Source organism: Varanus komodoensis, unplaced genomic scaffold, assembly GCF_004798865.1.
Source record: "Varanus komodoensis strain SLA01 unplaced genomic scaffold, ASM479886v1 scaffold45, whole genome shotgun sequence".
Taxonomy (NCBI): Eukaryota; Metazoa; Chordata; class Lepidosauria; order Squamata; family Varanidae; genus Varanus; species Varanus komodoensis.
This window is the reverse complement of record NW_025336011.1, coordinates 1,701,950-1,716,845: the sequence shown is the minus strand read 5'-3', so window position 1 is coordinate 1,716,845 and position 14,896 is coordinate 1,701,950. Positions and strand designations below refer to the sequence as shown.

The 14,896-nt window shown below is 46.1% G+C and overlaps 1 protein-coding gene across 1 annotated transcript in view; it reads right to left on the bottom strand.

Annotated features, from left to right (window-relative positions):
• Positions 1–547: 547 nt before the first annotated feature.
• Positions 548–14,896, bottom strand: part of TBX21 (T-box transcription factor 21) — a 52,588-nt gene continuing 38,239 nt past the window's right edge. The window contains exons 2-6 of the mRNA XM_044444777.1: positions 11,382–11,536; positions 4,240–4,361; positions 3,940–4,098; positions 2,095–2,156; positions 548–1,297 (exon numbers count right to left, since the gene is read on the bottom strand). Coding sequence (XP_044300712.1) covers positions 631–1,297; positions 2,095–2,156; positions 3,940–4,098; positions 4,240–4,361; positions 11,382–11,536 — 1,165 coding nt within the window. The 3' untranslated portion in view covers positions 548–630. The remainder of the gene's footprint in view (positions 1,298–2,094; positions 2,157–3,939; positions 4,099–4,239; positions 4,362–11,381; positions 11,537–14,896) is intronic.

The following is a 14,896-nucleotide window of genomic DNA, read 5'->3' as shown; positions in this document are numbered from 1 at the left end:
CCCTGGGCTGGCTCCCCCTCTTCACCACTGCAACCAATTCGCTTGCCTGCCTCTCACTCTGGCCCAGTGGCGAAGGGGGGAGCAGGGAGAACAGGAAATGCCGCTGTCTCCTTGCTCCCCCGTCAAGCAAGCAATGATGAGAAAGAGAATCAGCCGGTGGCAACGGCAGTGAGAAGCTGGACTCACTGAGAGGGTGGACTATTGAAGGACCTTGGAAAGCTGGAGCCCGCACTGTAAGCCAGAAATGTGAAGATACCCTGGCATTGCGCTACACTGGCATGTTCCACTTTAAGTTGCATCTCATTTGCCACACTCCTGAGCAAAAGCCCTTATAAGTGAATCGAAGGGACTCCAAGAGCCCAGATCTGCACCCACCACCATATGAGCTTGTGCATCCTATATCCCATAAAGGTCAGTATAAATTGAAACCTGAAAATTAGCACCTGAAAGCTGCTGGATAAGGGAGAGGCCTGACCAGAAATAGCTTCATTCTGTGCCCTTGCATGAAAGAGTGAACATTTCCCCCAAACAAGTAAGTTGTCCCCTTTTTGCAGGATGCCCAGATATGAATGGAGCTCTGGATGCTTCGAAGGCTCCAGCCACTTTCCCTCTTGTGTCCCTGTCCCCGCCTCAGTTGCCATAAAAGCCGTAGTAACCACCATCACCTCCGTCTTTGTCATAGAGCTCTCCGTTGCGGATGGGTGGTGAGCTCTCGGCGCTGGAGATGTAGGGAGACACCCGCCGACGCTTACACTCTGCTTCGTACAACCCGGAGTCTGAGGAATCCACCGATTTCACTGAGCCCGGCTCGGCCCAGCTCTCGCTGTCCTTCCCTTTTTCCTCACCCGCAGGCGCCATTGGCAAGTCTCTCATGGGCCGGAACCAACTCAGAGCCCCCGGGGTGGGCTTGGGGTGGTGATACTGAGGCGGGGAGCTCCACGCAGCAGTGGGGCCAAAGGGGTGCTCCTGGTAGTAAGGCAGCGAGGGGTGGGGGGCAGCCTGCAGGGCAAAGGGCTTCACCCCATAGGACATGAACTTGTTTCCTCTGAAGTCTCCTTCATAGGTGCCATACTCGAGAGCGGGAGCAGACGGCTGCTGAGAAGCAAAATACCAGTGGTGGGCATCCTTGGGTGGCAAGGGCAGCGGGGCCCGCTCCCTGCTGTAGAAGCGGCTTTGGGGAAGCGCGTACTGATCGTGCAGGAAGGGCTGGAAGCGGCTGCCCGCCAGGAGCTGCTGGCAGCTGGCAACGCTGGGCGGAGATGGGGTTGTGCGGTCCCCCTCTGTTGTGGCGTACATCCTGGAGCAGAGCAGCGGGAAGCGGAGGGAGTGGGAGTGGGAGTGGGAGTGGGAGAGGGAGAGGGAGAACACGTGTGTGAAAGAAGAGGATGACTGGACAGGCCATCATGCCAGCCCGTAATTAGCACAAACCACAGCTTGAAACCCCACTTCAAGCCATGTTTCAGCATCTCGGGTAACCAGTTCAAGCCATGCTATACCCTTTAAGAAGCTTAACCACCAGCAGGGTGATGTCTAAATTGTCCTGTTTGTATGGTCAGCAAAGCTTGAATGCTTGAGGTCCCCAACCGTGCCCAGAAAACTCTGCCCTCCTCTCAAGATATTGCTTTAAGAAAAACCTGCTATTCTTTCTCTCCCTTTCTACCGCCAGCCTTGCCTTTTCTCTCCACACCCACTCTTTACCTCACTTTTGAGGCAGCAGCACTGGGCAGTTGCTGTGGCCCTGATCCATTAAACAGCTTTCCTCAACCCAGCACCTCTTAGATTTGTTAGAGTAAAGCTTCCTTATACCCATCCAGCATCATGCTGCTTGTGGAGGTATGATAGGAGTTGTAGTCCAACATATCAGAAGGGTGCCAGGTTGGTGAAGATGCCTCTACAAGGAACAGAGTATATTCATATTACAGCAGCTTGGGAGGAGGTAGAAGAATGAAAGTTTTCAATTTCCACGATATTTTAACAAGTAGTTAAAAATTGGGAAATTGAAATTGGGAAAGTGAAGCAGCCCTACCTTGGGACCAACGTCTACTAAACTGCCAATCAAATTTGACACTGGACAAAGAGAAGAGAAAGACTTACGAATCAAAGTTGTCCCGGAAGCCTTTCGCAAAAGGATTGTGATCTATCTTCAGTTGGGTGATCTAATGGAAACAAAGGCGAAAATGAATGCGTGCTCATTGTGAAGTTCACCACGAAAAAGGCATTATCTTTCCTAGCACCCTTGCGCTGCCAGATCAGCCCCCTTCTTTTACATCTGCTCCAGCCAAAGCCTCTGCTGACTAATCCCCCCTTTCAAATACTGTACTATGATGGCATTGGGATACCGTGGCGTATCTACAACAGTCTACTGAGTGAAAGCCAATTTCTGCACTATCGCACAGAAATTCTCTGCACAGACACATGGGGATGCAAGCAACCTTGTGCGTGCAGTGACCTGGTGATTTACGTCAAGTCTTTCTCCTTTGCACCCACACTTTCTCGCCTGCACACACAGCCATCTGTCCTTGATTAAGTGAGGATCTTGAAACAAGAGAGTAACTGTTCATTGAGTTACTGACAGCATGACTTTTTGTACATTGACAACGTTTTATAAAACATTTGGTGCCAGCCACATAACCAGTTGTCACGGGAGGTGATGGCATGTGATCATTGGTAAGCTTTCACAAACCATGGGACTTGAATTAGACAAGACTAACTTAAGTCTCTGGGGTTTCGGTGGGTTTACTCTACGGCTGACTGGGCCTAAGCAGATCTGTGTTACTCGTGATGAGCACATGGTGGCTGAGAAGCATACAAACATCTGTCTTCAAGGAAGTACTTCTGAAGTCTCCTAGCACTGCTACTTTCCTAGTGCTGAGAGCTACGAGGTCTAGCTCATTCAAAAATTGTTTTAGTTGTTGGCATAGTGGGAAGCTGTTGTGGTCTCTGTTTTTATGAATGGTCCAGAAATGAAACAAATAATTCAAAGCAGTACACAGCAGTTCCATCTTTTTTCTCCATAATGGATTGTCTGTCTTAAGGGAATAGGCAGAAGAAGATTAAGAAACAGAGCCACAAATAGAAGGTGGTGACACCAGGCCTTCCCCATAAGCATCTGTGAATGAGGCGGGGTGTTGGCATCATACAACCACCGGGAAGATAGATTTTTCCTGGTGAGGAAACAGCAAGGGTCAACTATTTAGGGTTCTATCAGAGAGACACAAGAGTGTCGAAAATATAAAATATATCTCGGAAGCAGTCCTTTGAAGAACAACTTGCTTTGACTGCAGCACAAGGTGGGAAACTAGGCCTGAGGGCCAATTCAATTTTGGAGAATTTCTCAGGGGGTACATTCCAGGGTGATGGATGGGACCAAAACCTCCTGCCCATTTACTAACTCTTACTGCTAGTAACTAAGCCTTTGAAGAGACTCTTCAACCTTTCAGAGAGGAGGAAAAATTACACTAGACAATTGGTGATGGGAAAGGAGGTAAGCCGTCTGGGGGACTCACGGGAGACCAAATGGGAAGCCCAGGCTTGGAGAGCCACATCCTTGTTGTAGTCCTAAAGTAACGCATATCCTCTAATTAGCAAGCCTGTTGAGACCCTGATGTGGCTGTCCCTGGGGCTGAGCAAATATCGCAGCCATCCATCAGCTCCAGTTCCTTCATCCACAGCAGCCAGGGAGATGCACTCTCCTCTATGCAGAAAGGTACTCTCAATTCCCCAGCTATTAGACATGTTTCCAGATTGAGCCCTGGCATGGAAAAGGGATTTGGGGCACCCATTAGCAGGTGCTAGGGTGTAGCCCTGTTCCCAAACCCTGCACAGATACACCTCAGCTCAATGTTCAGAACCTCCCACCTCCACACACTTGCATTATCCAAAGGATGGAAGGCTGCCATCTGAAACAGAGCATGGACTCCCATCCCCACGAAAACTCACATCTGCATTCTGGTAGGCTGTGACGGCAATGAACTGTGTCTCTGGAAAGGTGAAGGTCTGGGTACAAAGGGAGGGGTGTGCTTCATCCACCTCACCCTGCTTGGCCTCCGTGACATGTAGACGGGGCTGGTACTTGTGCAAGGACTGTAACACGATCATCTGTTGGACAAACAGGACAGGAGTCATTTACGCAAGAGCCGGGGGCTGGCAACTCGGCATACCATGACACCGACCCTCCCGGGTTTTGGTTAGGGAGGCAGCAAAAGGACTTGGGCCAACCCCAAGAGCCACCATCATTACCTGGGTGACATTGTTAGATGCTCCTTTATTATTGGTGAGTTTCAGTTTCCCAAAGGAGATTTCCTGCCGCATCCAGTGCGCTCCAGTGTTGGGTGAGTCTGGATGCATGTACGTCCGATTCCCTGCCGGGAAGATGGCATTTCTGGTGAGCGTCTTGAAGTCTCCCTGCTTAGTCCTATGGCAAAACATGTGCTGGGCCTACTGTGAAACCACGGGAATGTCTACATTCCAAATACACAAGCCAGTTTGAAATCACTTTAGCTGGCTTCCTTAGCAAGAAAGCTTGAGATTCCTAGACTGACAGAATGCTGACAGTTCTTTGTTCTGATCTACTCAATCTACTCAGAAAATTACAATTCCCAGAGTTCCTTGGTTGGAAAGCATGTCATCCGAGCAGGACTAAAACTGGTCTTAAATCTTATAGCAAAGCCATGGTCATAGATTCACAAAGCAGCAATCAATTATCTTGTCCAAGATTCTATCTAAAAAAAGATCTCTGAATCTTTCCCAACTGGGCGCTCTCTGCATGTGTTGGAATACAGCTCCTGGATGAATGCTGTATGTTGGACATAATGAAAATTAACTGAAGTTCATATGTAGAATCTAGAGAAGGATCAATGGATAAATCCCTCCATCGACTATCCAGTTATCAATGGATGAACACAGAACAATATGTATGTATTGATTTCGGCACATGGAGAGAACAGGAGGAGGAAAACTGTTGAACAGGGGAAGGTGAATAATGAAACATGATTTCTAGAATACAATCTGCTATTATTCTGAAATGTTTTGAGTTTTAGTACTGCAAATGGTATTGCTTTGGTTATCTTTAGTGCAAAATAATGGGTTGGACCCAGATTGAATTGGGTGCATGGATGCATTGTTGCTGTCCTCTCCCCCATAAAAGAGACCCATCAGCTTCCTGAAAATGCTATACAGGTGGTAGGGGACACTGAACAACAGGATATACTGCAGTGAGTGGTGGATCCCTGGTCAGAGATAACTTCTGGGTTGCAGCCCATCTGTCTGCAGACTGTAGATCCTGTCCTGCATCCATCCTGATATCATTAATTGAAAATATATTGTAATGCTTCATCTGTTTATGTGTATATCTTTTTATATCTATCTATGTATGTGAAAATACCTGGCCTGCTCTTAGGCACAAATTCATCCAGGTCACTTGACATTATAAACCATTCGAACAATAAAACAAGATTCAAAATTAAATCAAAAATAGTCCAGTTAATAGTAGACCACAGCAGGTTAAAGCCACGTGTATTGTTGTCTGTCTGTCGGACATTTGCATGTTTTAAAGGGGTAGAAATAACTTAGGTGATTTACCGAAGAAATAATTTACTGTAGAAATAACTTACTTTTTTGACTGTTGATAATCTTGCTCCCCTCACTACCACCTGCCTCAGCTTCTACTTTTATGCCTAATGTCAACTTTTTTGCCTGCAAAATTATGCATACCTTAGATATTTGCCTCTTTCCCTGGACAGGTAACAGTGACCACAGAGTAGGTTAAAGCACCAGTGTGCTTTAAAGGTAAAGAAATTCAATCTCTCATCCTACCGTTAGAGGGAGCCAAAGCTCCTAAGAACAGGATTGCATTCAGACAGTGAAGAAGGGGAAGCAACCTTCTCCAGACCTTTTCAATTAGATTCAGAGAAACTTAAACAAAGTTAAACTGGTGTGATGATTTTATTAATGAGTTCCCTGTGGATCTTGTAAAATGCCCTGAGTACTTAATGATGGAGGAATATAAGTATTTAAATAAACAAAGCAACCCCTTGAGAACATAAATGGGAACTCCAACTGAGAGAGTACAAACGTATCTCCAACCACCACCTTCCAGCAGATTCTAGCTAGGATTGCTAGTGTGGTGTAGCAGGTAAGAGTGCTGGACTGGGACATGGGACTTCACTTAGCCATGAAGGTTACTGGGGTGACTCTGGGCCAGTCACTCACTCTTAGCCTAAACTTCCTTACAGCATTGTAAGGATAAAAGGAAGAAGAGGAGGTTAAGGTCTGTGTAAGTTGCCTTGGGTTCCTTGCAAAAGAAAAAGAAATGGATTATAAATGAAAATGTATAAATAATAATATAGTTCTTTGCTGAATCTGTTTAAGATCTACTGGATATTTGCTATTGCCACAAGAAGGGAAGACTTGATTTTGGGCAAAACTGATGGAGAGGGGGAGTGTTGGTGGGGTGGGAAAAATGGCCAAATATAACATTTTTGGAGAACACCCCTGACATTTCATTAAATTCAAATTCTTGAATACCTCTAGTGTGGGAGAGCCCACATAACCTCCCTAGATCATTGGTTCTACTGCTGTACTCCTCCAACTTCCTCAGATCAGGAAGTTCTTCATGATGTTCAGTCGGAACCTGGACTCCTGTAACTTGAGCCCATTATTCTGCGTCCTGCACTCTGGGATGATCAAGAAGAGATCCTGTCCTTCCTCTTTGTGACAGCCTTTCAAGTGTTTGAGGAGTGCTATCATATCTCCCCTCAGTCTTCTCTTCTCAAGGCTAAATATGCCCAGTTCTTTTATTCTCCCCTCATAAGAGATCCCATAACTACCAGGTCTTCCCAGCTGGCTAAAATCAAGTCAAGGATAGCCATTCCTCCAGTTACTTCCTCCCCTTTCTGTAGGAGGAAGTTATCAGCACACATGTTAGGAATTCCTTGGAGGGCCCATGTGAGGCAGAATTTATCTCCCAACAGATACTGGGGAAATTTCTGCCCCCCTCCCATAACATCATCATTGTATCCCCTTAAAACAATGGCAATTTGCTTTTCAAAAGTTTCATTCTTGTATTAGGTGGTTGGTAATAGACTTCAACCACCACATTCCTTTTCTTCCTTGTTCCATTTATATTAACCCAGACAGTCTCAATGGAGCTACTAAACTCATCTTCCTGTATTTCTGTGCAGAGATATGCAACTTTCAGATATAGCATGACATTGCCTCCCTTTCTGTTCTTTCTGTTTTGAAGAAGTTATAACCTTCAATTCCTGAATTCCAGTGGAAAACATCCCATGAAGTTTCAATTATACCTATCAGGTCATATTCACCCTCCTGTATTAACAGCTCAAACTTGTGCTGTTTGTTTCTCACACTCCAGGCATTAGCATATAGAAATCAAAGACCATGTGCTCTATAATCTAGCTTTCTTCCTACATTTTCTGGAAGATTGTTATTTATTACATTCCTACCCTGCCCATTAGCCAGGATGACTCTGGGCACCTATTATTATTAGGCACTATTAGAGCTGCTGTCTCTAATGTGGTACGTAAGTCACATAAGTGTCTTACGTAAGTCCATTGTAACCTCCAGGTGTACTTCTCCCTCTCCTGTAAGATTCCGTTACAGGAGAGGGAGATGCACTTCTTCATTCTGTGACCAGACACATTCTTTCTGGCCCTTTTAAGGTGCAAGCCATCCCTTGCCAACCGTCCATCTTCCAGGGAGCGTTTGCTGCCCATGGCCCATAATTCAAATCTCTTGTGTCTGCGCCACATTCACCCAGCGTATTTTTCTTTCCCTTACCATTCCTCTTCCAAGAACAGGAAGGATGGGGCCCTATCTGTTCTTGGAAGAGAAATGGTAAGGGAAAGAAAAATCTATTTGTCCCCATCCATCCATTCCTATCTGAAAGTCAAAGTTCTTGACTTTCCTCCTCAAAACTTCAAAGTCTGCCATTATTTCTTCAACATTCTGCTTTGCATCATCATTTGTTCCCACATGGATAAGAAGGAAGGGACATAACTGTACTGCAGGCTGCCCTCCAATCTCATCCTGAAGTGCTTGGAAGAGGCTCCATAGTCCCACTGCTTCCAGTGATGTAGAGTGTCTTCTAGTTCTTGCACTCCTAATGGTCACCCTTTTCCAGGGAGTTTTCTCCTCATTTTCCTTTGCCTCTGACTTCTCCTCTTCTGTTTCAGCTCACTGTTGGCTTCTAGCTCCTGTGCTACACTTAGTTGCTCTAGGTCCACCACTATGTCTAAAAACTCTTCAGCTTATCTTATTCCCTTGAGGGTGGACACTTGCCACTCCAGTGCTCTCACTTTTTCTTCCAACACAGCTACTGGCTTGCACTTGTTGCGTGTGCAGGCCATGTTGACCTCAGGCAAGAAAACAAACATTGCACAGACCTTGCAGGTCATCACCACTGGGGAGTCTTCTTGGTCCATAGTCTCCACTTTCTTTTTCATAGAATCATAGAATACTAGAGTTGGAAGGGGCCATGAAGGCCATCAAGTCCAACCCCCTGCTGTTGCAGGACACCACATTACACCATCCCTCTCAGATGGCTGTCAAGTTTCTTTTTGAATGTCTCTAGTGTGGGAGAGCCCACCCCCTCTCTACCCAGCTGGTTCCACTGTTGTATTGCTCTGACAGTGAGGGAGATTTTCCTGATGTCCAGCCTGAATCTGGGTTGTCGCAACTTGAATTGATTATTCCGTGTCCTACACTCTGGCATCAGCAAGAAGAGGTCTTGACCTCCCTCTTTGTGACAGTGTTGAGGTACTTATAAAGGGATATCATGTTCCCCCTCAATCTTCTCTTCTCAAGGCTGAATATGCCCAGTTCTCCCAGTCTCTCCTCATAGGGCAGTGTTTCCAAACACTGGATCATTTTTGTTGCCCTCTGCTGGACCTTTTCTAATTTACCAGCATCTTTCTTAAATCTTGGTGCCCAGAACTGGACACAATCTTCTGGGTGAGGTCTGACTAGTGAGGCGTATAGAGAATCTCGTGATTTGGAAGTAATACTTCTGTTAATGCATCCCAATTTGATTCTACTTTGCAGATCATTCTACTTTGTGACAGGCTGTGCTTTCCCCTGTCTTCCCTGAAGGTTCACAAGAATTCTACTGGTAGATGAGTGTGCGTTACCAGGGAGAAAACAAAGAAAAGGTGTAGGGGGAAGTTAGGGACAACCTCTGCCAAACTCCGTTAGTTGCTCTATTCCCAGATGACGCATAGATTTGTTTATTTCATATCCATACCATCCCTTAAGCTGGACTTCTCTGGGCCGTTTGCAACCACCCAGTGAGGAGCACAGAGATTTAGTGAGGAGAGGGGTCTGCTTCCATGAAGACACTGCTTTTTGCCTGCTTGCTAAGGCCACATCAAGCAAAATCTGAGTGGACACCAGCAGAACCATCCCAAGGCATTTTGCTGCCCGAGGCAAAGCAGCACAGTCCCCCTCCACCCCAATAACAAGTCAAAAAGCTTAATACGCAAAGTCACCCAACTTATTTTGACATTTGAGACAGAAAGTCCCACAAATCCCTCTACTTAAAATGTTAATTCAGAAACTAGCCATTTGCTGCCTTTTGTCCTTATGTGGGAACACCCCTCATGGAAGTCCAGTTCAGAGGAAGCCCACCTCAAGAACAGCTTTACTGATCCATGTTTGTGAGACTTGTCCTACGAAAAACACTTTGAAAACTCTTGTGTGAACTGCCTTGAAGGGCAAGTAAGTCTCTTAAAGGTAGTGAAGACATATTTAGAATCAATACAGAAAATAGTAATAAGATTCACAGTTGAATTTGGATTCTGGGGTCATCACAGCCCTGGGACGCAGGAAGTCATAGTAAGTAACTCTGAGCATGCACGGAGTATGCTTCCCTCACCACATCATTGCCATCATCTTGGTATTTGATGATGCTTTCTTGGTGCTCACATGATTGCTCTGTGTTCATTCTCGTAGTTATGCAAGGCACGCTAAATGTAGTGTGATGTTAGCTAGGATTTAAACCATGAACTTGAGTAGACTTACTTCGGCAACTATTCTCTCTAAGCCTCTGTCCCCCATCTGCTTGCTTTACTGGCTGATATTTTGCCTTTCTTCCACCAACCCAAGGCAGTATGTATTCTCTGCCCCCCTCCCCCCGCCATATAGGCTCACAATGACCGTGTGAGGGAGGTTAGGCTAAAAGAGAACAACTGGCCCAAAATCATTCAGTGAACTTCATGGCTAGGCTGGGATTTGTACCTTGATCTTTCCTGTCAGAGTGCGACACTTGAGCCACATGGATTACTGAGTGGATATATCTGACGTGCTTTGTTCTTACTCTTTGCACCTTCATAAGGATAATGGGTAGAGGCCTGAAGGCTGAACTAGACATGAAGTCACTCATGTTGTGTAGGTTCTCTCTCTGTCTCTCTCTCTCTCTCTCTCTCTGTCTCTCTCTCTCTCTCTCTCTCTCTCTCTCTCTCTCTGTGTGTGTGTGTGTGTGTGTGTGTGTGTGTGTGTGTGTGTGTGTTAGGGAAAGTGAGATTCCACACTGTCTCTAGCACAGGGAAGGCATTTTAAATTCTTTACCCTGTGTAGAATCACATCTCTTCACATCTGCTCTTTACAACAGGGATATGTGTCTCAATGCTTCGAATGGGGGCTTTTCTCTCACTGCAAAGAGCAGGTGTTAAGGGGGCCGTGAGCCCAACTGGGACAACCATGGGAGAAAAGGCTTAAGTCCCCATGGCTGGGTTCCAAACTTGCTTAATTCACATATACGTTGGCCAGTCTGACAAAAAGAAAACACCCTACAAGGTTGAGCAATGTGAGCAGCATCAAGTCCAATTTGAGACTGAGGCCTCCACACATTTGAGATCAACTGACAACACTTTCATGGCAGAGAAGCCACCCTGTCAAGAAGTTGCCTCATGTTTATCGCTTTCAGCCTGAGGGGTGGTCTTCGAAATGCCCACATGTTGCTGCTTCAAACTGTTCCTGCCACTACCGAGGCCTTAGGAGAGGCACCCCTCTGGTTGAGGGAAAGGGAAAAACTGGAAAAGTCAGGAAGCCACCAAACGACCTGGTTGAGGGACAGGCGGTGGGGCCAGAGGAAAGGGATGTGGCCATCTAGGGGGCCCTGGAAGGCTGCCTTGGGACACCAAGCAAGCTGGATCTCACATGAGCCTGGGGCAAAAAGTTCCTGTTTATATGAAGGTTGTACAATGAGACCAATTGGCCACATTTATAGAAGAGGATTACTCTTGTAAGCAACAGGGTTCTGGGGAGGAGACAGTCACGGCAAAAGTTAGCCCAGGGAGGAGAGAGAAAAGCAGGAGACGGGGGAGACAGAGTGTATCAGGAGAAGGAGAAAGATTTCTTCAACATACCTGGCATATTTCCCTCTGCCTTGCCGCATTGAACCCATTTCCCTCCTTGGTACCGCCAATGATGCTGATCCACTAACACAATGTCCACATAGATGCTGTAATGAGCCACGGGGTCCAGCCCAGAGATGCTGAAGCTCAGAAAAGGAAACATCCTCCTAGTTGGGAGCAGAGACAATGGGGCAAAAGAAACACAAAGATGGCCATCACATCACAAGCTTGTCTTAGGCCACGTGCATTCCCCGCTTGCAAGTCATGCCTGCAATCAACAGCAGGCATTGCTTTTAAGGACACATAACCTCAATGTGCATTCTCATTTTCAGCCAATGCATTCAGCTTTGGTGCACCTAAGCAGAGGGGAATCTTGGAAAATTAAAGCAGAGGCATGGGAAAGAGCAAGCCAAAGTATTGGCTCTCTTAATGCGTTATTGCAAATAGAAGGGAGGTATGGAGAAGCACCTTTGCTCTGACCCCGACCACACACAGTATCACACCCAGGCCCCAGACACATCAGCTCTATATTAGCTTGGACATCTGTGGCAAGGAAGCACTCCAGAATTCCAGTCGCATCTCTGGATCCCAGGTTGCTCAAGGTAAGCTCGTATTATGCATATTCTCATCAACCTCTTACTCCATTCGGTGCACCTTCTGAACTTGGTTCTTGCACCACCAAAAACCAGTTACAAGCAAAACGCTGGGCCATGAATTGCTTCCATTCAGATTAGGGATCGGTACTCATTTCTCAAATAATACAGTTATGTCTCATTCACAATTCTGAATGTTAACAGGAATGTTTTTCACGGTTTCCCCCTTTTTTCTCCTCCAAAAAATGTTAGAAAATCCCTCAATTTGTGATCAAGATTGAAAAAATGTATATTGGCTTCAGTGCAGGGAATGGGGACTCCATCCAGACCCTTCACTTCATGTCTCTGGAGGCTGCCGCAGAAGTCAATCGGACCAGCCAGGTTTCTCTGGGAAACTCACAAAGCAGGCCTCGACTGAGACAGCAATCTCAGGTTTATCTCCAGTATCCTCTACTGAATATGAAGATGTCCTCTCTTACCCAGTAGCCATTCAAGGGCCTATCTATCCTCCATTCATGTGAAAATTCCCTTATTCAAAAGCCTTCTGACCTACTGACCATCCAGTCATCTAGCAGCAGTGAATCCATTCTTGCCTATTAATGCTGATTTGTGTGTAGAAATGTTCGCTTTTCATGTCCTGAACCTACAAGTATCCACTTGTACTCGCATGGGTTCCAGCATCTGGAACGGGAAGAATAAGTTCACAGTGCATACAACAGCTCCATTTCAATTACTGATTAGTTCTCTTACATGAAACATGTGCCAGTCTATGATGGGGGGAAGATCTCGATTCATCTGTTAGGTTCACTGGTGATCTTGGGCCAGACTTTCTTGTTCAGCCTAACCTACCTCATAGGGTTGTTGTCAGAGTTAAGACAGGATAAACATGTAACTAATAAAAATAAAATTTCATTTGTATTCTCTCCTTTCTTTGGAGAGCTAGAAGTGGAGGCAGGGTGACTGCACGGGGATTATTTTATCCACTCTACACAACAGCCCTGTGAAATAGGCTAGGCTGAGCGATTAATCACTGAAAGACACCTAGTGATCTCTGCATGGCAAGTGTAAGGACCTGAACCCAGGCCACTGCAGGACAAGTTTGACCTTCCTACTCATGTTATCCAAATACAGGCTTATCTCTTTTCCCCTAACTTTATACCACAGAAGCCTTTGTGTTTCAAAGCTTAACAGAGGAAAGGTGTCCAGGTCCTTCTCCCACTGACGTCTTACAGGATGAGCCTTTCCCTTCTGCAGTGTCCCCTAACCCAAAGAAAGAGGAGGAAAACTGAATTTCCACACCTCACCAAGAGGGCCACAATCTCCCGGCTCTCCCCTCAGAGAGGGAAAGGAGGGTGTGCTGTCCATTCTCCAGCTGGCTTCATCAATTACCACATCCAGCCCTGGTCGTTCAGCTCTATATGATCCACTTTCCAGCAGTCAATATCTTTCCAGGCCATCCCCCACCCGCCCACCCCATTCCAGCAGGGCCACTCAAACAGAATGACACGTACTTCATCTTTTCCCTCTTCCAGATCTGCCAAAACTGACGGTGGCAGGTGTGGAAGCAGCTCTGTTTCTTTCTCACCCTCACTGACCTTAACAAAACTCCGTACATCACCACTTCCCTTTTGCTCCCCCCACACTGCCTCCCTCCCATCCCACCACATTTCCGGTTCAGAAATAAGACACTGCTTCTATTTTCAGAGAAAGCAAGAAGGGGAGAGAGAAACAGAGAAAGATTCCGATGGATGAGGAGCTTATTCCCAGGGCAAGCCTAAGATCTTTTGACACCTGAGGTGGAAAATCCAAATGGTAATCCACACACACACACACACACACACACACACTCATTCTTATGTTGTTCAACTGCCAAAGGACCTTTCTCATGCAATGGAGTTTGCGCAAAAGAACTCAGTGGAGTCAATCCTGGAGTAGTAGATTTAGCCATGTGTCCCCCTCTGAGGGAGAGAACTAAATTTTGCTCCTTAAGGCAGATATTGACCTACTGTGCACATAATGAGAAGCTATTTGTGGGTGAAATTAGTCATAGGAATTCTTGTTACAGCAACCACTGCCATTCTGAATATCCCAACTTCAATGTGATGCACTGTAGCTTGTCATTATGTGCAAACCCAATGAAGATGGGCTGTTGGTGTGGCTAACAAGCCACTGAAAACCTATGGATTGTGGAGGGTTGCAGGTGGCTTTTCAGCCTTCCCAACAACACATCCTTGCTGAGTTCATACATAATGACAGATATGGCATGTTCTACGCTTATGCAAATCAAGTTGCAACTCCTCAGCAATCACCCCCCCACACACACACACACATTTCACAGAAAAACTAAAACAGAAAGATCAGCTGTAAAGTTGTAGTGCCCTCCCCATCTCAGTGCATGCATGAGGAAGCAAAGTTTCTTCATGGCTGATCTACTGTGCCAGACACAGGAAAAACCATTAAGTCAGGCACCGCACCAAAGATTGGACAAATCACTGGAGGGAAGGCTATAAAGAGTTGCTCGCTTTGTTGGTTATGTGCTATTTCCTTATCAGAGGCAGTGTGTCTACACACACCAGTTGCTAAGAAGGCTGGGTAAGCAGAACTTGGGTACCCATCCTGCTTGAGGGATCCTGTGGGCCGGTGATTTGCCACTGTGTGAACTGAGTGCTGGACTGGATAGACTGTTGGTCTGATCCAGCCTGGCTTTTCTAATGCTCTAAACTTCATAGCAGCCCATGTGGGACCACATTCTCCAGAGTTTTCTCATAGATTTGGAAGTTCATCAAAATTAAACCCTTAAATCTAAAAATTCACGTTTTCCTTCTTTGTTGACAGACATTCAAATGAAGCATACTTCAAAGAGAAACAGAGACTTGTGGCATATATCCTCTCCATCTTTTTTTTGGGGGGGGGAGGGATTGATGGCTGGAGGAT